The 25,054-nt window shown below is 37.7% G+C and overlaps 1 protein-coding gene across 2 annotated transcripts in view; it reads right to left on the bottom strand.

Annotated features, from left to right (window-relative positions):
• Positions 1-4,178: 4,178 nt before the first annotated feature.
• Positions 4,179-25,054, bottom strand: part of DERA (deoxyribose-phosphate aldolase) — a 99,109-nt gene continuing 78,233 nt past the window's right edge. For both annotated transcript variants that reach the window (XM_023517913.1, XM_023517914.1), the window contains exons 7-9: positions 8,950-9,062; positions 5,027-5,176; positions 4,179-4,796 (exon numbers count right to left, since the gene is read on the bottom strand). In XM_023517913.1, coding sequence (XP_023373681.1) covers positions 4,740-4,796; positions 5,027-5,176; positions 8,950-9,062 — 320 coding nt within the window. In that variant the 3' untranslated portion in view covers positions 4,179-4,739. The remainder of the gene's footprint in view (positions 4,797-5,026; positions 5,177-8,949; positions 9,063-25,054) is intronic.

Genomic DNA, 25,054 nt, shown 5'->3' with positions numbered 1-25,054 from the left:
CCAAAAGTTGTAACATTCCAAACTCGAAAAATCAAATACAGCTGACTCTTACTATCTTGACTTGCTGAAATCCTTTGGAGATTTTATGGATAATGATTCTAAACTCATCCAAAATGTTTATTCTAGGCTCCAAAGCTTGTGTTTAAGCCCAAAGTGAAATCAAGTTCATTACCTACTGTGAAAAGATTAAAGGGTAATGTCATTTCTATTGTTCCCACTCCCGTTCTTGGCTATGAAAACATAACACATTCACCCTGGAGATTCATGATAAAGGAGAACTGTAGCGGGTAGATTTTACTGCTTAATAAATGCATTAACTTTGAATCTAGGTATAGAGTAGAGGGTTTTCTACGGCAGTGGTTCCCGAATCATAGCATCAGCCTCACCTGGGAATTTGTTGGATATACAAATTCTGAGACTCTACCAATCTATTGAATGGGAGACTCTGGGGGTGGGACCCAGAATTCTATTTTATAGAACGCTTCTGGTGATTCTGATGTATCAGAAAGTTTGAGAACTACTTTCTTTGGCGGCACAACCAAACCACTCCAATCAAAAGAGGATCTACTTCTGAGAAGGGAATAGGAAGACAGACCTTCTTCATAACACATTCTAGAGCATTAAGAGTGTCCCTCCTTAGAACTACCCTAACTTCACATGGAGGATAAATTCATTTCTTCTTCCACAGAGGAGATACAGGACCCTGGTTACTAAAATCTAACACCGAAGTAACTTTTCCTGGGATTGTCAGACATTAGGTGCCTTTCAATCTCCTCCTCAGGACAGATAATCCCAGGTCCTTTTATCTTTATTTATAATCACTCTTGAAACTCATCATCCTTGCTAACCTCCCAAATAAAATATTAACCATATTTTACTCTTCAAATGAATCAAACTTTCTGTCATTGAACCATAGAAATGAATGCCACACAAGATAGAGTTCTTGTATTCTATCTTTTACAATATAAGATATACTTCTTAAAAAGCCCCAAATTTTAGTCCTGTCCTTCCTAGATATTCTTATTCTACTTCCTTACCTCTGTTCTTTATCTTAAAAAAAAAAAAAAGTTTTAGTTCATTGTAAGGTCACTAAGTATTTCACATATATTGAATTAAACATTCTGATCCTCCTTTGCCCTATTAAGTACGAATTGACCAGATGGATATTCCTCTGACTCTCTCCTGAGCAGGTTTTAGTTAATTAAAAATGATTATTTTTATTACATATTTTATATATCAGCCAGATGTTACCTGTGGTCATTTCTAAAAAGGATCATTTGGTGGTGGTTATAAAATACATATTTTCCTTGGGAGGCGAAACCCCTGAGTGCAATCAGGAAAATAAATGTAGAAGTGATTTCACCTCATACCTTTTTCCTAGTACCAAAATGGGCATAGCATTTCATTTCCTTTGAAGGTAGAATTTATTCAAATTTTGTCTTCTTCTTTATATCTCTGCACCCCGGACATATATAAGTTATGTTAAAAAAAAAAATTTTGTCAGGTTGATGGATGAAAAAATATTGTTGCTTTCCCTCTGTATTAGAAGTGTGAGTTAATTTTTCCAAAGAAACTGATTAGGTTTCTCTAGCTTGGATTTACATAAGATGCATATGTATGACATAGCAAATTGTTCTGCTCAATCAGGACTGAGGCTGTATCATATTGCTCTGAGGATACACTTCCAGGTATCTGTAATAGTCCCCACTTGTTCACAGGTGTCCTTTGAAGATACTTTTCATGTGAACAAATTTGTCTGAATTTTCCATTAATGCTGAAATAATCCAGAATGGGGTAAAGATACTGTAATTATGAAACGGTTTTGCAATTACACAAGTCATTTTCTCTTCGTGTATACACAAATTAGAATTCAAGCAAAAAAAAAAATTCCATTTTAAAGGTCACTCTAAATCCTTAAATTCTAACAGATGAAATAAACCATATACCACACTTCACTTAAGCTGGATTGAGATGGCTGGTCTCAGCACACTAATTAGAAGACTCCTAGAGACAAAAGTGAATTTCAAGTTCACGTGCTGACAAACATAATTAGGTATGGCAGAGTGTAAAAACAAGCAAGAAATATTCAGTTCGGGAGACCTGGCTGTGTTTTTGCAAAATATTTCATCATATGGTGGGGATATGGATTCTGGCCTCAGCCCTGACTTTCTACGTGACCTTGTACAAGTCACTTCTCCATGCTGAGTTTCCTTTATCACGTAAAAGAAACACAGGATTGAACTAGATATCCTCTAAAATCGCTTAATGCCCTTCAGTCCTATGATTGTTTTAAAAATAACTTGAAGGCCTAATATGTTTTGCTGAACAACGGCAACAAGTGGGGGGAAAGGGAGGTTGCTTTTATTAACTTAAAAGCTTTGAACACAGAACACAGCAACTCATTTTCTGATTGTATAAAGCATCTGCTCCCAATGTTCTGAAGTACACAAATCTGCTTGTAGGAAATCACAGTCACCTCAGAAATGACCCCTTCCTCTTATGTTTTCCTAGCAATCAACATTAACGCAAGTGCTCTTATTAAAGTCATCTGGGTTATGTTTGATTTCAAGAGCCAGGTAAGGAGGAGCAGACATTCTTGATGAAGAGTCTCATAGTCCTCGGAATAAATTGTCTCCCAAAATATAGCATTACTTACCTTTAGAACAGGCCATGCTCATCAGTCCCTAATAGATTCGAGGGACTCACCAGTTTTAATTTCCTATGTGAATTTGTAATTGTCCGCAGAGGTCAATTTCAGTGGCTGCTTCATATAAATTAAAATTGAAGATAATGATGCCTGTTCACTTGATCAACTAAAATGACCAGCTGGGTTTAATGGGAGGAAAACAGAAACCCCTGTGAAATTGGAAGAGCTTCAAAGGTGATAGAATGTAATTATTTTTCTATAATGTTTCTTCTCCAAAGGTGACTGGCCACTAGACTGGTGGGCACCTGGGCCACCATGTTATGAAGTTGGATAAAACATTCAGAGCCACTGACCATATCCAAAGGCACAAGTCAACCGTCAGCACTCTGCTAAAGGCTTTGGGGAAAATGCAGCATTTCTTTTCCATTCTTATTTTAATCATTTCATTTATAGTAAAAGAAGTGCTCTGAGGAACTTGCTGAATTGACTTCCAAGAGGCAAGTTCTGATTTAGCTTGGTACAGTAAAGTTTTGTTTTCTGTTTTTTGCCATAAGACAGTTTCTTGAAGTTGTTCTAATTATCCTCAGGGTAATGTAATTTTAGGTCTGAAAAGAATTTTTTTTTTTTTTAAAGAGTCTCACTCTGTCATCCTGGGTAGAGTGCCATGGCATCATCATAGCTCACAGCAACCTCAGACTCTTGGGCTCAAGAGATCCTCTTGTCCCAGCCTGCCCAGATGGTGGGACTACAGGCATGCACCACCACACCTGGCTAGTTTTTCTATTTTTAGTAGAGATGGGGGTTTTGCCTTTGTTTAGGTTGGTCTTAAACCCTTGAGCTCAAGCAACTCACTGCCTTCCCTTCCACAGTGTTAGGATTACAGGTGTGAGCCATTACTCTCGGCCTAGGTCTGAAAGAATCTTCGTATCACCAACCCCTTCATTTACAGATGGAGAAACTAAGGTTTACAGATGGAGAAACTAAGGTCAAGAGATGTCAACTGACTGGACCAAGGAGCCAAAGCCAGAAGGAGACAGAGGATGGGCTAGAATTCAGCAAATGACAAGATGAATGAAACCAAACTGAGGCTGGGTCCAGGGTTTTTGCTTATGAGTAAATGGAGAGTCATGTGGAGCGGGGGTGGGGGTAGGGTAACAACAACAACAAAAAAGACTATCAGTGAAAATTGCCATTTAAGCAAACGTAGGATTTATAATGTGGTAGAGGGGCTAGCAAGCAAAAAAGCTGGAGGAGGGAGGCTGGGAGAGATGGAGCAGAGGCAGGGGCAGACCAGCGGCAGATGACCATCCCCGCAGCCGACAGTGAGCTCTGTCTGTGTGGGCCTCTGTGTGCTGAGGGGCAGGGGGCAGGTCTACAGAGGCATGACTGCACGTGCATAATGTACAGAGGTGCTTTATGTGAGATAAATACCCAAGGAATGTACTAGAGAGATTCAGAAAGTCAGGGATAAAAACCTCTTTTTATGTTTAATGAATGAATTTTTCAAAATGTATTGTTATAATTTAAAGTGTTTTTTTAAATATAAACAACCACAAGGACTTTTTTTATTTTAAACATTCCAATGATACTCAAAGTTTCATGTAACAAAGTTGGAAGTTTCATTAGCAAAACAATTAATAGAAGAACATATCCATTGCAAAAATAAAAGATGAATTTTCATGGTGGGAAATTAGTGCTGAATCAGTGACTCCTGAAGTCATTAGAGGAGCAGTTCACGGATGTTTCATTTTCTTCTGCTACGACACGCTATGTGGGCAGCCTAACATTTTTCCCCCTTAGAATTTGATGTTGTCAAAGTTGCCATTAACATTTTACTCAGTTTTTTTGAAAAACCTTCACTATGTTAATAGTGTAGCTGTCCTAATCAAGACCATTCCAGATGTGCCTGAAATGGGTAGCACATGTGGATTAGCTTAAGTTTTCTTTCATTCTTTAAGTTCAATGGCAGTTTTAAGGAAGAAAATGTCAGTTACCTATTCCCCTCTTTTTAAATTAAATAATCTTAGCAGTCATGTAGAGAAATAATTTTTAAACGTTGTTACAAAGGGCATTTTTGGAACTGGCTGCTAATTTAAGACATTGGAAGATCATGATAAGCCGCGTATCGTCCAGTCACATGGTGGTAAATCTGTACGAAAAAATCAGAGTTTAGTTAATAATTATTCCATAATTACACATATCAGTTAATAATTAATAATTGTAATGGACATTTTAGCAAAAAGCCTCACTAGTATGTACAGTGGAGGTCTACTTCAAGGAAGGCAGAGGATTGGGTAGAATGAGGTCAATCAGATTTTTTTCGATTTCTTTCTCCAAAACACTTGTCAATTTCTTCCAAAGAACTGGATTATGACTCACCTGCCTCTCGATGTCCGAAAGCAGAGTGCTGGCACCTATTCGAAAGAGTTCTGGCTTCAGCCACTCATCCCCCAGTTCCTCCTTGACAAGAGACAGCCAAGCCAGGGAATCCTTGGCAGTGCGGATGCCACCTGCTGGCTTAAAACCTACCTAAAAGGGAAAGTAGAGAACAGAATAATCTTCATTGTCATTAGATTGCTTTCAAAAAAATGGTACCATGTTTATACAGACTCTCCTTCTAAACTTTATCAAGCAAAAGAGCTTAGATCAGTGACTCACACACCTTCACACTATGAAATAACTTTTCCAAGATCTTTGGAAGAATAACCCTTATCAACATTTCACTTACTGGAAGGTCATGAACCTCAACTCTAGACTAGAGCTGTGAACCTGAAACAAATAGGAAAACAGATCACAAAAGCCCTTTCATTCTACATTTCTGTAAGTAAGGCTGCATGGCCATCTTTTAGCCTTTATCCTGAGGTTCAAAAGACATAAGAGTATATGTGTATTCAAGATAAGAGGACAGATTCAGTGAGGCCATAGGTCACCTCAACCAAGCAGGCAGGGATCCAGCAAGGAGCGCTGACAGGTGTTTTTATCAACTGCAGGGACTTTTTCTTAAGTTCTAGACGCAGAGTCTAATAGAGCAGTCAGACCAGTCACATAAGGACAGTAGAAAAAGACAGCATAGGGGCTCTTCATACTCCAGTAGTCTATAGGGGTTGACCAGGACATAGCCCAGTTCAGCCAATATCTGATGTTTATGAATGATGCCCCTGGATCCATTAGGAAAGGAAAAATAGGTACTACATACAGTAAAGCCCTGATTATCTAGATTCACATGTTTCAGAAATTTGACTACTCAACAGAGAATCTGTAAGTAAGAGTGGTCAAAACAACATTCCAGAGCCCAGCATTTGCATTTTATCCCTCAAAGCTATTTGTTTGATTGGCTGTACCAGCAGGAGGCGATTGCTAACAGAACACTAAAGAAGGGAGACAATAAATGAATAGTCCTATTATCATGAATAATCTGAATTCTGCCATTCAGCCACTGATGGTCAAGTCCTGCCAATCCCACCTCCTTAGTTTATGGTCTCTCATAGGAACACTTTCTATGTACACTTTCGAGGTTTTTGTTTGTTTGTTTGTTTTTTGAGACAGGAGTCTTGCTCTGTTACACAGCTGGACTGCAGTGGTGTCATCACAGCTCAGTATAACCTCAACTTCCTTGGATCAAGAAATCCTCTTGCCTTAACCTCCCGAGTAGATGGGACTATAGGTTCCTGCCACCAAACCAGGCTAATTTTTCTATTTTTTATAGAGATGAGGTCTTGCTCTTGCCGAGGCTAATCTTGAACTCCTGGCCTCAAGCAGTGCTCACATCTTCCTCTCCAAGTGCTGGGATTACAGGTCTGAGCCACTGTACCTGGCCTACCTTCACTTCTGTTTCAGTTCTGATCCTCATCAAACCCCACATGGAATATCAGTAAACGTTTCCTAACAGGTTTCCATGCCTCAGTCATACAATGTCACACAGCTAAGCAGTAGCAGTGCAGGGATTCTAACCATTCTGCTGCTAACCAGGAACCCAAGCTATGACTCCCTAAGACAGCAGGGGAGGGTGGAGGGGAATAAGCAGAATGAGGTTATTGTTGAGAAAAAGTCAAAAGAGGAAAAAAAAATCAATTCGCTGATATTAACATACATGCTAATCATAGGAGCATTTCTGTCAATTAAGTAATGTTTCAAATAGATTTTCTATGTGGTTCAGTTTATGTCAGCATGTCTGTTTGACAATGTTTCCAAAGAGAGGTTCTAATATAAGTTTATCTTTTCTTTTTAAGAGAGAGAATATGGAAAACATAAATCTACAATGAAATCAGTTATGAAATATTAAATCTCTGCTTCTCAGGAGTGACACTAATCATGATCTAGAAGGCAGCCTATCACATTTTAAAACACCCTTAAATCAACGATGTAGAAACTTTACAGGCTAAGGGCTGTCCAGGCACCTTGTCAACAGCCCAAAAATCCGTACCTGACTTGCAGATATACATACAGATCCTCCTTATTTGAAGTCAGGCATGATTAAATGAGTATGATTTCACTTGTACCTGTCTTTTTCTTAAGAAGACTAGGATGGACTTATTTATTAGCCAAGGAAAGAATCAATATAATTAAAAAGAAAGGAATGAAAGCAGCAGAATGTGCCCCTTTCTGTACTCTGGTCTGGAACATTGAGCACTTTAAACTTCCACTTAAATTCTTTGCCTGCCATCTAAAGAGCTCTTCTGGGAAGGCACTTACTCATTTTAGTACTCCTAGTGTTTAACATAGGTTAACATGGCATCTGGTTAAGTACTCAATAAATGTTTGCTGAGAACAAGACAGGATTGGCTCCCCAATGGTGAGTGTGAACCTGACAATGGAGTTGATGAAACACAGATGTCTGAAGACAACCCCAGGTGTGGAACAGCCAGGGATGGGGCCCGGACATCCGTAAGTACAAAAGCTTTACCTCTGATTTCAGCATTCTTTGAGGGTGAGAACCAGGGTCTAATGAATGGTTATAGTCTCAATCGAGGCCCACAGATAAATTTCTCATTTTTACAACTTTATTAAAAAAAAATGTTTTTTAAACTTATTTGGAACATGCAGAAAGTTTATCAAGTCAAGAGCTTACTCAACTTGGATCACTCGTCATGTGTAGGTCACAGAAGATATTTATCCTATTTGTACTTAAGATGAGAAGTTATTCTAAGGGAGACAATTCTGGATGGAGTTTATTTCTTCTCATAAACCAGTTTATTCCCAAAGGTCTCCTAATTCAAAATAAACGGAAGCTTCAGTCACATATACAGTCGCCACACCCACTTGGCAAAGGACTAAAGGTCTTTTTGGGGGGTATCTGTTCAGCAAAAATCAAAAGATGAGTTTTAAAAGATGGCCCTCAAAAAGGGAAAGTCTCGTTAAACACACACAAACCTAAGACTTTTCTCTCCAATGATGTAAAAAAAAAAAAAAATCCTTTGAGATAATTTGTAGCTAAACAAGGAACTCGAAGTGAAAAGGAAAATCCAAACTCATTTTTAAAAAAGCACCTCATACGTATTTTTCCTTTTAACTTCATATGTTTCGAAAATATGTATTCTTTTTCAAAAAGCGGACAAAAGCCAGCACATACCCTCCTCAGCTTAACAGTCTTCCAAAGAGCACATGCAGCTGCCATAAAACGCAAAAATGGATATTTAATTCAAGAGCCATATAACGTCTAGCTACCTTTTCCCTGCTGTTTCACAGCATTTCATTATTTTGTTTAATAAGTTCATCTCCTCGAGAATTTTCTCTTCACCTCATATTATTAAAAGTAATAAGTTTTTCTGGACCGGGGGTTTCCCAACAGAAAAACCAATTTATGTGTGTCCTTCAATAATGACAGGAAAAGATTATTTCCCATTCTATTGCATACTTTTCATATCACCACCACAGCTTATCATTCAATAAATGTTACTCTGCAATTCTTTCCATTTCTCAAGGAAGTTTAATTTCTGCATTAACCTGTTTTCACTGGCCAACGCCTTGCCAGAAAGCCTCTGTGTTACCGCAGAATTAGTTCGTTAAAGAACCCATTTAGGAATCTCTTGTCAGTGATAAAATTGTCTTCGGTTAATAAAAGGACATAAAGTGAGTTTACATCTTGATCACACATCCTCACGCCGACACTCACACTCACTCTCTGCTAATCGCACATTTTTCTCCATAAATGTGTTCTACAATGAAAGGCAAATTAAACATTTATCTTAATAAAGGTAACTCATTCACACCTTCTGCATATAAAGACAGTTATCCTGGCTGTAACTAGTATTATAAATAACATTATCTTTGCTCTGAAGAAAGATTTGCTGGAAATAACATACCTTGTTTCCAGTTTTCCAGAAGAAATCTCTAATGGCCCGTAGCATTACTATAGCTACCGGGAAGGTGGCATTTACTGTTTCTTTTCCAGTAGAGGTCTTAATAAAATCTGATCCTAAAACAAAAGAAAGAGAAACTCCGTGTTAATTACAAATGTATTTTTTATACTTTTGAGTCGGGGTAGAAGTGACTTGCGTACACTTTTTCCCTGAGGAACACAGCTTTACTTTTCATTAATTATGTGAAAAACTAGAACTCAAATCTCCCTTTAAAATAATTCTGTCCACACACATAGTCCCCCTCACTATCAGATGAATTATATTAGGCACCAAATACATTCTCACCGACCTCTGGTACTCTCGCCTCCAAATTTCCACACTGCCAATTAAAATTAACTTGGTTTATTTACTGTATAACTATGCCCTGTGCTTAATACTATATATTGTGACACTTTACTAAAAATGGCCTACTCATTTTCTCCACACTTTCTTGTGGTTGATAAAAAGTACACAGAACAGTTGCAACAAAACAAGAATCACCATTAGCTGATTTCTATTGCATTCAGCATTGTTAAAAGCACTGTCTTTCATCGAGATTAGGATTTTTATGAAAGACACCCATGCTATTTCATATCTCGCAAATATTTTAAATGGTCTTCCCTTGAATATATCTTAAACTTATTAATGTAGTTTAACAGAATAGCACAAAGAGACAGAGAAATGGTATTAAGAGTTGAGATTCATTAAGTGCTATGCAGTTTAAACCTACGTACATTATAAGTATTAATTCAGGCAATCCTTATAACTGTATGAGTTAAGCAATAATATGGTCTCCATTTTAATTTCAAAGTATTAAGGGGGTACAAATGTTTTGTAATCAATCTCTGAAGCTTGAGTCACAGCTCTAAGTGTGCCGATCACCCCAGTAGTGTTCACTGTACCCATTAGAAAGGTTTTTGCCCACCCCTCCTCCCCTTCCCCCTGCTTGATCTCCCCTAAGTTTGACATTCCTCCGTGCACATCTGTGCTCACTGTTAGCTCCAGTTTAATGATCCCCATTTTCAAAGAAGGAAACTGAGGCACAGAAAAGTTAAGTGACTTGCTGGAGGTCACAAAGTAAGTGGGGGAGGTGGAATTTTAACCAAAGCAATCTTGTTTAACCCGTATGTTATAGTGCCTCTAAGAAGCTTACCTAGGGTCACATAGTCAGTCATATAGCCAAATAGCAAATCCATCTTGTACATAGTTACCCAGGCCTGAAATATTCAAGGTGTGGACCATGCACAAATAGGATGGGCATTGCAAGGGAGTTTGTTAAAAATGTAAACATGGCCAGGAGCAATAGCTCACACCTATAATCCCTTCTGAAGTCCATGACAGGAGGATCACTTAAGGCCAGGAGTTTAAGACCAGCTTGGGCAATATGGCAAGACCTCTTCTCCACAAAAAATAAATTAGCCAGGTGTGCTGATGTGTGCCTGTAGTGCCCACTACTTATAAGGCTGAAGCAGGAGGATCACTTGGGTCCAGGAGTTGGAGGATGCAGTGACCTATGATTACAATGCTGCACTCTAGCCTGTTTAAGAGACCCTATCTCTTAAAGAATTTTTTTAAAAAACGCAGACTTGCAGGCCCTATAGCAGACCAACTGAATTAGAATCTAACATAAGCAAAGGCAGATGCTAAGTTCGTTAATAAATGAATGAATGGATGAACCCTAGAACTGATGCTTGCCGCCTGCAACATCAGAAATAAGACAAAGAAAAGAGATTAAATCCTCCATACAGAAGTAAGAAGGTAAGGGAAACATCCCAAAAGAATTCATGAGACCAAGAGGCGTTTTCCTAACATGGGACATCTTTCAATTCACTAGAAGGCTTTTAGGTACAACACTGGATATCATCCAAATTATTTTAGGCATCTTGAAAAACATCATTAAGACAGAAGACCAAGACCACATTTGGAGATCAGGAAGAAAAGGCATGGTCACTTTAAAAAATTACACCAGAGCCAAACTCTTTTGGATGAGATTTGAGGCAGGGTAAGGGCTGGGGACTCTCTCCCTAATACACAGTATTTGGGAGAGCAGAGCAGAAATACCTACCATGGTAGCAAAGTGGCCCATATGTTATTTGTTTATGGTCGAACCATATTGGTTAGGGGCATGTGCTTTCTCTTTCTTATACACTTCATTATCCCCAAGCACAACACACGGGAGAAACTCAACAAATTATTTTTGATGGCTGAATGGATGGTCACAGCTATCAAGAAAAAGCAAACTATAATATTTTCCAACTTTAGTTGACTAATGAGGAATGGAAAACAATTTTGCATCTCATTACAGTCCCAGTAACAATACTGGGCAGGTTACGGGTGGCTCAGAACAAAATACTGTTTTATTTATTTATTTTGAAATAAAGTTTTTAGAACAGATTTAGGTTTAATAGAAAAATTGCACAGATAATACAGTTTCCATATGCCCCATACCCAGTTTTTTCTATTATTACCATCTTACACAAGTATGGTACATTTGTTACAATTAAGGAACCAATGCTGATGTATGTATTATTATTAACCAAGTCCATACTTTATCTAGATTTCCTTAGGTTTACTCAGTATCCAGTCCCATCTAGGGACCTACAATTATCATGTCTCCATGGATTCCTCTTGGGTGTGACAGCTTCTCAGATTTTCCTTATTTTGACGACCTTGACAGTTTTCCAAGTACTGGTCGGGTATTTTGTGGAATGTCCCTCCACTGGGATTTGTCAAAAATTTTTCTCGTGACTGGACTGAGGTTATGGGCTTTGGGAGGAAAATCATAGAGGTAATGTGCATTTAGGGCCCATCTAGATAATCCGGACTAATCCACTGATTCTACAATCCTTAACAATTACATCCGTAATGATGTAATTTTTTCCAAATAAGATAACATTCACAGGTTCCAGAGATTAGGATGTGAATCTATCTTTGGGAGTCATTATCGGCCATTATTGGCCTAGCGCACTCCCCTGTTGGTACCATTTATTTCCTTGTCTACCTGGGAATTCCAGTACAACGTTGAAGAGCAGTGGTAAGAGAGAACCTTGTTTTGTTCTTACAGGTATGTCAGGGGAAAAGCATCCAGTTTTTCACCATTAAGTATGTTAGCTGAAGTATTTTTGCAGATATTCTTTATTAAGTTGACATTTCCCTGTATTCCTCGTTTGCTGAGAATCTTTATTATGAATGGATCTCACTTGGTTGTGGCATAATTCTTTTTATACATTGTTGAACTCATTCTGCTAATATTTTATTAAGCACTTTTGCATCTGTGCTCATGAAAAATGCTGGTCTATAAGTTTTCTTCCTTGTAGTGTTGTTATCTGACTTTCAATAAGTGTTGTTATCTGACAACACTTAACAACTGCCTTAGAGTAAGGGCAGCCTCAAAAAACAAGCATTTTCTCTCTTACTTTCTCCACAGAGACTATGGAGAATTTGGTATTAGTTCTTTCTCAAATGTTTTGCAAAATTCAATGAAATCATCTAGAGCTGATGATTCTTTTTCTTTTTCTTTTTTTTAAATGAGGTGGAAGCGTTTTTTTTTTAGAGACAGAGTCTTACTTTATTGCCCTTGGTAGGGTGCTGTGTAGTCACAGTAACCTCCAACTCCTGGGCTTAGGCGATTCTCCTGCCTCAGCCTCCCAAGTAGCTGGGACTACAGGCCCACCACAACGCCTGGCTATTTTTTGTTGCAGTTTGGCCAGGGCCAGGTTTGAACCTGCCACCCTTGGTTTATGGGGCCAGTGCCCTACTCACTGAGCCACAGGCGCCGCCCTGATGATTCCTTTTCAAAGGGGTCATTTTCTTTAATTATTTGTTAAATTATTAAATGAAGAATAAATGACTTTATATTTTAAAATTAACATATTTTATAAAACACATAAATGTATGATTACTTAATTTGTATAAATATATTACGTACATAAAATAATCACATAAAATACTTTATGTTAATAAAGAAAATTAAGCTTAAAACAATTTCTCTAATAGATAGAGGCCTATTCAGACTATTTCTCTTTTTAAGTTTTGTCTGTTCATGTCTTTCAAAGAATTGATCCATTTCATCTAAGTGATCAAACTTGTGGGCATGGAGTTGTTCCTATACTCCTTTATCATTCATTCATTCTTTTAATATCCATGGGAACAGCAGATGACCTTTTTTTTCATTTCTGATGTGGATGGTTTTTGTCTTCTCTCTTTTATTCTGAGTTAGCCTCACCAGAGATTTGGCAACTGTATTGATCTTTTCAAAGCCACAGCTTTTAGTATATTAAATTTTTTTCTCTTTTTTTGTTTTATTTTCGATGTCATTGATTTCTGTTCTACTTTCTATTTTTTTTTTCCCCTTTGGTTTGTTGTAGGCTTAAATTGCTCTTCTTTTTCTGCTTTCCTAAAGTGAAAGCTTGTGTTTACATGATTCTTCTCTAATATGTCTATCTACTGCTGTACCTTTCCCTCCAAGCACTGGTTTCTCAGCACTCTACAAATGTTGATGTTGTACTTTTATTTAATTCAAAGTATTTTTAAATTTCTCACGAGACTCTTTGAACCACGCGTTATTTAGAGTGTGTTGTTTAATTTCCAGACACTTTGGGGTCTTTCTGCTAGTGATTTCTAGTTTAGTTTCATTGTGCCTGAGAATATACTTTCAATAATTTCTTTTCTCTTAAATTTATTAAGGTGTGTTTTATGGGCCACCAGTAGCCTATGTTGGTTAACATTCCACATAAACCTGAATATGTATTCTGCTATTGTTGGATGGAGTTTTCTATAAATGTGAAGTTGATCGTGTTGAATGATAATGCTGTTTAAATCAACGTATTTTTTACTGTTATTCTGTCTGTCAGCTATCAATTCCTAAAAGAGGGGTTTTGGAATTTCCAGCTATAATAGATTTGTCTATTTGTCTTTTCAGCTCTATCAGATTTTGATGCTGTATTGCTAGGGGCATATATATATATATATATTCAGGATTTTTATGTCTTCTTGGAGAAATGACCTCTTTATCTTTATGTATTATTCTATTTTCTGAACAGTGTTCTTTTTTTCTAAAGTCTGTTTTGTCTGAAATTAATACAGCTACCCTTGCTTTATTTTGATTTCTTTTAGCATGGTATATCTTTCTCTATGCCTTTACTTTCAACCTTCTGAGTCAAGTCAGTTTTTGATAGACAACAGACAGTAGAGTCTTGTTTTTAATAATCTCTATCATTTAATTGGTGTATTAGACTATGACATTTAGGTGATTATTGATTTAGTTGGATTCATGCCTAGCATTTTTGTAACTTGTATTGGTTGCATTTTTTTCTTTGTTATTTATTTTACCTCTTTTTGTGCCTTCTCTTACTTTTAGGACCATTTCATATGATTTTACCTCTTCTCATTATATCAATTATCTTTCTTTTGTATGATTTTTAGTGATTACACCGGAGTTTTCAATACACAATTTTAATTCATCTAAGTCCACCTTCAAATAACACTATGCCAGTACACAGGTAACTAACTGCAAGAAGCTTTAAAAAAGTATTCCTAATTCCTTTCTTCTGTCCCTTGTAATATTTTTGTCATTCATTTCATTTATCTATATGGTGTAATCACCCAATAAACTGTTATACTATTATTTTAAACTGGTATCTTTTAGATCAATTAATAAAGAACAATAATTTATTGTTACTCTTCATTTATTCCTTTTCTGAGGCTCTTCCTTTTTCAGTGTAGGTCAAAGCTTCTAATCTGTATCATTTGCCTTCTCCCTGAAGAACTTCCTTTAACTTTTTCTCTTTTTTTGAGTCAGAGTCTCACTTAATCACCCTGGGATTGAGTGCCATGGTGGCATAGCTCACAGCAACCTCAAACTCTTGGGCTCAAGCGATCCTCTTGCCTCAGCCTCCTGAGTAGCTGGGACTAATGTAGAGAAGGGGTCTCACTTTGCTCAGGCAGCTCTCAAACTCCTGATCTCAGGCAATCCACTGCCTCGGCCTCCCAGAGTGCTAGAATTACGGGCATGAACCACCATGCCCGGCTCCTTTAACATTTCTTATAGACCAGCGATTCTGACAATGAAGTCCCTTGGTTTTTCAAATTTCAAGGCTACTTTCATTGGATATGTAATTCTACATTGTTGGTTTTTGTTCCTTAAACACATACTTTTCTCCACTCATTTCTTGCTAACATGGTTTCTGATGAGAAGTCCCTGGTAATTATTTTCTTTTCCTTCTATAGGTCAGGTGTTTGGGTTTGTTTTTTTGGAGCTAGAGTTTCACTCTCACTATATTGCCCAGGCTAGAGTGATCTGGCCTTGGCCTGGCACACAGCAACCTCAAACTCTTAGTAGAGACTCTCTCTGAGAAGGCAAATATTAAACACAGCTCAACTCCATGTGAGATTAACATGAAACCTCACAAGGAAGGCCTGTTTATTTCAGTTTGTGTTACCCAATATTTAGGGGGGTGGACAGAGTCTCACTTTGTCACCCTTGGTAAAGTGAAGTGGCATCACAGCTGCTTGCTGTAGCTATCGGTGTCACTGTCTTTAAATTTCTATAGTAACCTTATTTATGTCTCCCAAGTTTATTGTTGATTATCCTAAAATGCCTTCTTGGAGAGAGCCTACGTCTGTCAGCTGTAACCCACAGCTATCATCCTGAAGCCATGTTAGTATGGTGGTAACAGACACAAAAGGAGAAGTATTCTATAATCTCATCCCATCATCTTATGATTAAATCTTAAGTCTTTTACCAGGCCCGTGTCCCTGGGCATAACCTTCACAAATGTTTCTTAGCTTTTCTGCCCCACTTTGGGGAGACAGGAAGACTAGAGGGAAAATGCCTTTCTCCCAAGTGGAGTAAGACTCTGAGAAAGTCTTTTGCCCTGGAGAGGAGGCTTTGTTTTAGAGAATACTCTGGGCAAATTATTATCTTTCCCTTCCTCTGCCAGAGCCAGGAAAAGACTTTCCTTAGCTCTTTACTATGAGAACCTGGTGGGTGGAGTTCCTGGAAGTAATCCCAAAATTATAGAAACCACTCTCAGCCTCCAGTAATTTGTGAAAATTACCATTTAAGTGTTCCCACTTGGTTTTTAATTTCGGGTGGTGGTGGTGGTGGTGGGGCTCTAGGAGCTCCAGGTAATCAGATCTCAGTTGTGACTTTCAGGATTCAAAAGTCTCCAGATTTGAAGGTCAAAGTTTGCTTTGTGACTTCAGTTACTGGATAGGCCTAAGAAAAGTCACTGAGTTTCAGTTTATTCAGCTTTTTCTAAGAATAGGAGTGACAACTTTTGGCATCATTACATGTCAAAGTTGAAACTAAAAGTCTTTAAATATCAAGCTTTATAATTTAGAAATCAGTTGTCTGGATTGGAAATAAGAATATATGTGTGTTTAAGGTGTTTTGGATGTATGCCAAGGAAGTACTCAGATCAGAAAGAAGTGGGAAGGTTCAGAGAGATTTACTTTAGCTAGAATAACACAAGAAGGCTTCAAAGAACAGTGGAATTTGTTAAAGACTTTAAAGGAGGAGTAAAACTTAAAGGTGAATGGGTGATGTCTAACGGATATCACTATTAGAACAAACACCAAAAGTGAAGAAATCTAAACAACAATGAATGGATATATCTAAGAAATCTGTGTTGGGGGTGAGCTGAAGGGAGAGGAGGTGTTTTAGAACATGTGACTATAAATATCCCTTAGGAAAATATTATAGAGAGTTTGAACCTGCAAACGTTGTTCAGGCGCTGTCCTGTAGGCAACATGAGGTCTGATCGTGTGAAATCAGTGTTTTAAGATGCCAAATTGTGTCTGTTTTCAATGTGTTGAGGAAGAACAATCAAGAATCAGAGTTCATGTGAGAGGTAGATCAAGCAGGCAGGCCCTGGTTATCTCTTTAAATTCAGGAATAAGACCTAGCTTTAATTACACAAAATAGTTTGAAAGTACATTAGTACTTGACTTCTGTGAATAGAGCAATGGATTTTCCAGTGGGACTAAGTAGGCACACACTTTTGTTTTACTTCTCGTTTTAATATTGTTTCTCTTGCCCTTCTGCTAAAACAAAATTACCTTTGAGAAATAAATACTACATTTCAAATTACCAACACCACAGAGCACTATAGAGTCTTCTCACAGCTCGTGTAAATCCAACATTAACCAAGCTTACCTCTGCTCAGCTTGGGGGGGGAAAAACCTTATGAGAAAATACCTCAAATTACAATAGCTATCCACACAGATGCTCTTTCATCAGTGTCCACAATTTCAATGAAAATGACTAAACTAGGAGATGAAAGGCCTGAAGAAGTCAAAGTAACACATTAAATAGACTAATATTCAACTGTGATTAGTAGGAATTAAAATTAATAATAAATTCATAGCATTATATTAAATTGTATTTTTTTTTTAATTTTCCTAATTTGAAATCTTTAGCACACTACTTTTTTTGTGGTCTAAAGCAACTCAAAGCTTTCCTAAGGCCTATAATTACAAGTCTCCATGGTACAGTTTCATTAAAAACTTTCATTAAACAACAGCTGCCCTTGTATATGGTCTTCTAATCAATTTGGTCAAACAGAATGACTTCTAATCAGCTGTTGATAAAAATAGAAGATGAAATTTTAATTCTAATAGATTAACCACAAACTCAAGACAGTCTTCAAAATCCATCTAGCTCTATTCTCCAGTGGATTTAATGACTATTCAGCAACTCATTACTAAATAGAACAAGATGAACATTTTCCAGTTCATTAAAGAAATGTACTATGTATTTTTGCATTGTCTTCATGATTCGTTACAGGGAGTCTTAATTACAAGATAATGGATAATGGTTATTAAATGCAGACTGCAGTAATGAAGCTCTATTCATTTGCGAACCTCAGAGACTGCAAAGAGAGGAAAATAAAATTACTAGCTTCAAAAGATTAACGGATCAAATTATTATTCAATTTTGAAAATCTCATTCAGACTTCATAGAAACAAGAAGAGATTAAAAACTAGTATTAAGACCAAAGTAGCACATTTAAAAAAATAATAATATCTTAAGGCTATTACTGCATAATAAGCTTCAAATGTGATTATTAGAAAAACACACAGGCAACAATGGGAAAACATACATTTTTATTTCTTGAACAAATCTTATTTAGGATATAGGAAGTCACTGGTAAGATCTTAAAAAGGGTCCTGGTGAACAAGGAAGACATATGCTACGGTGCGAGGAGAGCGCAGCACAATGGAAGGTATTATTAACATTTTATACCTCGCTAATGAAAAATAGGATTTAAAATCAACTGCTGCTTGAGAAAGCTTGTCATTAAGTGGAATTCATGCCAATCCTATAATAAGAGCTTCCGGGCACATTATTCATTAGCACCATGTTTTCTATTGCTCTCTAAGAAATTACCGATTAAAGTTAGCAAGAGAGCTTTGTGTGGTAATTCTGACACTAATTCATACCTGCAATCTGCACTGGGGATGCTTTAAAAAAAAAAAATAAACAGAGTGTACAAAAATATGAAGCCTCAAATTAAAACAGAGTCTTTTGCTTAAAATAGGCTTGAAAATAATTTGGGGGGAAATAATAAAGATCTAGGGTCATGGCTGAAGAACTGGCCAGAATAAAGATGGAAACAGAAAGTCCCTTTGGAAGAATCAGTGTGGTGCTAATGCTCAATCTGGAGACAATTATTCCACAAAGACATGCTTACATGATCCATGGGTAATAGCTATGCATGTGAGAAAAGGGGGAAGAGGAAGAAAGGAAAACATAAGAAGGAAAGAAAAATAGGGACAAAAATGATAATAAAAACTCGTGCTCCCAGTTCTTTTGTTCAATCTGAGCTATGGAAATCTTCTCTGCCAGTCTAGTCCATCATGTTAGTAGGGCAAGAGAGCATTGTCATTAAGCAAAGAGACATGTTCCATTCCAATGGCAATCGGAAAGCAATCACAATTTCAGGGGTCAGAAAATATCTCCAGTTCCCCAGGAGTAAGATTAGTTCATGATAACCACATTCCTTGAAGTTGCCTTCCCCTCAATAAAAATAAAGACGTGACCATTTGAAATCCTGTAAAGTGGTGTCACTCAAATGGAATCCAACCTGGACTACACAATCTTTGCTTATTGACGGTAATGTCTCTGGGAGAACATTCTCAACAATTCTGCTAACCACTCAAAATTATATGGTAGAATTATTGGACAAAAACAAGAGTCCTGGAGTTATATCCAATATATCACAAGTTCTCTTTTACTTTTAAAACTTAGATTATTCAAAATGTATTCCTGATCTGTAGTGATGCTGGAACTGAGTTATGAATCAAAACAACTTCTATGGTAGAGTGGATTTAAACTGTTTAATCATTCAAATAACTCTAATTGTTGGGTGTTCTTTTAAACCAATTTGGAAAGAAGAAAAGGATTATTTAATCCAAATATTTATAAGGCCCTGTGGTCAGCATTTTGAATTAAGAGGCAAATTGAGAAACGAAATGTCTCCTGAACCTGTATCTACTCTAATGTTTGATACTGTATTAGTTTTCCCGAGGATGTCTGCAGATATCTACATGGAGTTAATGCCCAAACAGGAGCACACAGAAACAATGCTACGCTTCTTAGTTCTCACCTCCAACCTCCTGCTCTCTTCAAGGAAGGCTGCTACGGAAAGAGAATTATGAGTAAGTGAGCCCTTGAAGATGTGGAATCAAAGCAAAGGGCTCTGCAGTTCCCCAGCCGGCGATGGCTGCACAGCTTCGTGGGTATGCTGAAAACCCCTGAAGGGTACCCTTTAAACTGGGAACTTCATTGTACGTGAATCATATCTCAATTTAAAAACAAAGGGAAGCGAGTTCATGAGGGAGAAAGGAGGAGAAAAAGGAAAACTACCTACCATTTAGTAAAAGTAACTTTTAAATGATCAATTAGCTATCAAATGACAAGTGTTTATACCTTTACCTGCTTTCCTGAACTTACATTTTAAGGCCATTCCTAGTTGTCTCTGTACATATTTTCCCATTAGCTTCCAAACATGTCATCCATCCTCCAGGCCTCTTGTTTTTTGTTTTGTTTTTTTTTTGAGACAGAGCCTCAAGCTGTCCCCCTGGGTAGAGTGCCATGGCATCACAGCTCACAGCAACCTCCAACTCCTGGGCTCAAGCGAGTCTCCTGCCTCAGCTTCCCAAGTAGCTGGGACCACAGGCGCCCGCCACAACGCCCAGCTATTTTTTGGTAGCAGCCATCATTGTTGTTTGGCGGGCCCGGGCTGGATTCGAACCCACCACCTTAGGTGTATGTGGCTGGCACCTTAGCCACTTGAGCCACAGGTGCCGAGCCTTGTTTTTTCTTTCTTTTTTTTTTTTTTAAGTTTTTGGTTGGGGCCAGGTTTGAACCCACAGGTATATGGGGATGGTGCCCTATTCCTTTGAGCCACAGGTGCTATCCCCAGGCCTCTTCTCTAACCATCTAAATGTAGCTGATCATTGGTCTGAACAGATGTGGTTACCCACTGACGAAGCTTCACTTGGTAAAGAAGGTTAACCAAGTGAACAATGTTCATGTTGAATAATTAAACTACCTAAAGGATTAATTTCAAAGAAAAACACTTCAAGACATTTGAAATAATAGTTCCTTAAAGAGATTTTTAAACAGTGGCACCAACAGTAGGATTTTCACAGTGGCCAAGAGAAAATTTTGGTTAAAGGACCTTTTGGAACCAGGTCAGTGACACCAGCTGCACTCACTGACGCTGCCCTGTGAAGTGTGTAGGGCTGTTCTGCACTGTCCACCTATGCATGTGGCCGCTGAGGGCCTTGGAATGTGGTCAGTCCAACCTGAGTCCTCCTATCTGAGTGTTAAATACACACGGTCTGGAAGACTTAGTACAAAAAAAGAGAATGTAGTAATTTTAATATTACATGCTGAAATGACATGTTATAGATTTATTGGGTTAAATAAAATATATTATTAAAATTACCATTTCATCTGTTTCTTTTTACTTGATTAATGTAACTAGGGCTTCAATGAGCCACCAAAATAACGTAATCGCTTTTGCGTAGGCTCATGATTTGACACCCTTTTACACCAATATCCTTTAACTGGTGGCTTGAAACTTGAGGGAAAAAAGGCTAATTCTGCCTAAAGGTAGAGCAGAATAAGAAGATCCCCAGTGACAGCACTTGACTATTTTCTCTTGTCCAAACAACTCAGCTCTGCTCCCATATTGGAATATTTCACTTGGCAAAACAGAAGCTCTGTAATTAACTCAACCTATCCTCCTTAGAAAGCAGAGAATACCTGTTTAGGGCACATGAGAGATGTCCCTGGAACGCCTTCCATCTAATCCCTAGTGACAGACAGCAGAGGAATCTCAGTAACTACAATTTTCCCTGTCTTGAATATGTTCAGTGGTTTCAACGCCTCTTGGAGATTAACACGCTGGGAAACTGCCCAGTTGGCTGGCCCCTGAATCTTGTTCTAGAACTGGCCTTGCTTTCAGCTTGCAAACTTACAGGGGTAACTCTAAAGCTACACTTATAAACTCATGACTGTGTATGACTTGTGCTCACATCTGAGTGCTCAACCCCACCACCCTCCTTCCAAGCCTACAACCTCCATTCAGGTAATATTTACTGTGCGCCTCCCAGGAGCCAGTACTGTTCTAGAACCTGGGGACACAGGAGGGCCTAAGACAAGGGTAAAAGTAGGAAACTCTGCACCTTTAGGGGAAATACTGACTCAAAGTTATATGTGTTTTCTCTTGGTCTGACCACCTAATTTAGAAAAAAATCTCTCTCTCCACCTTATTACCCTCTGACTTTCAGAAAGCCAGTGACACGGTTGAGAAGAACAAAAAAAAGAGAGAGATTCATGGCAAGTAGCCTGTAATAAAAAATAATGCCAAAAATACCCACTAGCATTATTTTCATATACATACAATCATTTGGATAAAATGTCAAAGTGTATTAGACTTAATATAAAATGAAAACATCTATTTGTAAATCAAATTACTGATGCCAAATGCTTCAAAATCAAAATGCTTCTCCTTATTGGACAATCTCTAACCCAGAACTAATTAATGTAGGCGTTTACTGCTGGGCAGATGTTCCCTCACTAATATTGTTGTTTTCAAGTCATACTATCTTAGAATGACACAACTATATCTAACACCTTCTTTTGCTTTTGCCGTGAAGGAAGAGGGGGACAGAACCTCAATATTAGGTACATATTGAGCCCCAAGTCTTAAGATCTGACATGCTTCACATCTGAAACTTTTTGAGGGCTGACATAACTTCCAAAATAAATGTTCATGGGAGCATTTCGAAGTTCACATCGTCACATTCGGGATACTCAACCGGGTATAATGCAAATATTTCCAAATTTGAAAAAACATCCAAAGTCCAAAACACTTCTGGTCCCAAGCATTTCAGATAAGGGTTATACAATCTGTTAAATATGATTTGGTATCACTCTACTTTGGCAAAGAAGAGGAAAATGAAGAAATGTTTCAACAAAATAACAAGCTAGATATGCTTTAAACAATTGAATTTCATTTTGATTGTACTTTCTATTGTCACCAGCCAGTTTGGAATATATAGTATATATTAACATTAAAAGTCAGGTATGCTTGTGTGGAATCTATTAACTTGAGAGAAAATTACTCAAATTGAAGAAATAGCTGCTTAAAATGGATTTAGAAATACATTTTACTGAACAAAGCAAGCTAGAAAATTAGGCTACTTTATCAGGATTAGAAAGTGCTATGAATTTTAAACACAAAGCTTTTAAAAACAATGCAGAACATATTTGAGATTATCATACCTCAATGTCATCATAAATCTTTTTTTTTTCAACAATTGATGATAAGTATGTAGAGTTTCTTTTTACAGTGACCTGCCTTTCATAAAAGAAGTTGTGTTAATTTTTCTGCGGGGAGTTTTATCTCCAGGTGATTATTTCACCGCACTTGGAGACTCATATGCTTCCCATTAGCAGATCTATAGACGGGTGAACTTTGTAGAGGCTCTGAATGGAAAGCACTTACCATGTGGAGCTGGGGTTGGCCATCTGGGTTACTACAGTTACCACTTACCAACCACTTACAAAGACAATACTGGCGCTCTCCTTCTGTTCACAAACAATTTTCAAGTTAAAATTCGGTCTCTATTTTTCAACTAGTCACGCCTGCATTTTTATCTTTGTTCCTTTTCACTCAGACACCCCCAGAGACCTTGATTCCTCAACAAAGGAGATATATGCTGTCAAAGAAGAGAGCTACAGAGCCCAGAAAACCTCACTTGTGGGTATAGGTACAATCAGAAAGGGTCACCATCAACTTTTTGCCAGGTCATGTTGTGCATCGCTGGGATATTAGAATCATTCACAGATTCCCGAAGACAGGCGAAGCAAGGAGAAGGAGGTGTGGGGGGTTCTCCTTATGAACTGGGCAGGAGAAATGGTCCTGACCTAGACTCTGCAAAAGTCACGTACTAATACTGCACATACCTGCAAGCTGGATCCATTCTGCATGTTCACTAGAAAGCATCAAGAATCTCCCTAGATGTTACCCACATTTTTTCCAAGGCACTGCCTTGCCCGTAACTATATATGCACGTATGCTATATTTCTCTCATAGTAGAGGCCTATAGGTTCTTTTTCCAAAACTCTTAAACAGGAATTACATACAACCATATGGTAATCATGTACATTTCAGACGAATAGGATATGCTACATACTTAACACGGAGGTTTTTATCTGCCTCTCACAGAACTTCCTATTACAAAACTAATAGGTCTGATTAAAAGACCATTCATTTTTAGATTTCTTCCCAGCAGAAAATGGAATATAAATAGTATCTTAACATGTATACTGTCAAAGTTAGGCTTTTTTTTTAACCTACCTTTACCTTTCCTTTAAACTAGAATTCTAAATTTCGGATACATGGTTAATGTTTTTAATGCTCTACCTATATAATTGCTTTGAATATGGCATTTATTTCCTCCCCTAAAGAATATCTTAGAGTCCCCTATGTTGTAGATATGATTTCTCCCATATATTTCTGGGGCATTATTAAATGTCAAAATCAAAAATTCGTTACATGGGTAACTTAAAAATATAAAACCTTAGTGAAGAAAAAAATTCAGCTGTTCAATTTATTATCAAAATGGAAACTTCACAGTGATAACTTGTGAAGTAAAAAGGCATTTGATAAACTGGGCTAGGATAGTGAACAGAGCTATCTCATGCAGGAGATCTGTTCAGCTGGGCTTTTGTCACAAATAACACAAATTTACCCAAGAAGGTTTTCTGGGTTGATATGGCCTAATTTCTTCTATTTAGTACATGGAAATTAGAGAAGAAAATTCTTACGTATGAGGATCTAAAAAGTATTGTATATTAGTAATATGGGACGAACAGACAGGGCTAGTGTGAGCATGCCATTTGTCATCACTAAACCTGCTAAAAAAATAAAACTGTTGGATTTCCACTCTCTGGGATGTGAACTTACCCTAGTATTTCACTGCTACTCCCCTAAAGCATCTTAGACTTTAATTCTGATGGTGCTGTGGATACAACAGCAAGAGAGGGAGGAGGAATAGAATAGGTCCTACACACCTCCCATAGCTACCCCCATTTAATCCTCACAGTAGGATTCAAAGGTGCTCTTATTCTCTCTATTCACCAATGAAGAAACTGGAGTTTAGACAGATGAGAAATGCATTTAACACAATAGCCTGCATGTGTCATGAATGGAATCTGGATCCACATTTTTCTAACTCAAAGCATAGGCTTTTAACCACTACACATTTCTGCCTCTTAAACTAGACTAGTTATTGTTTGGCAGAAATACTCTCTTACCTTAGCAGCTTCATAGTACTCTGCATTCTTTCTCTCCCTGCAAAATTTGACTTAGCTCAGTTCAACTGTTTCCTTCAGTATGAAATGGCATGGTCATTGCCTTCTTCCTGCTTTGAATATAAGTGGGATGACCATGACTGGAGCTGTACCAGCTATCTTCTGACCACAAAAGAAATGCCAACAGAGTAACAGAGACACCAACCTGACACTGAGGAAGAATCAACAGCAGTG

The sequence above is a fragment of the Otolemur garnettii genome, unplaced genomic scaffold (genome assembly GCF_000181295.1).
Source record: "Otolemur garnettii isolate 467f Iridium unplaced genomic scaffold, OtoGar3 scaffold00124, whole genome shotgun sequence".
Lineage (NCBI taxonomy): Eukaryota > Metazoa > Chordata > Mammalia > Primates > Galagidae > Otolemur > Otolemur garnettii.
This window is presented reverse-complemented; position numbering and strand designations above follow the sequence as displayed.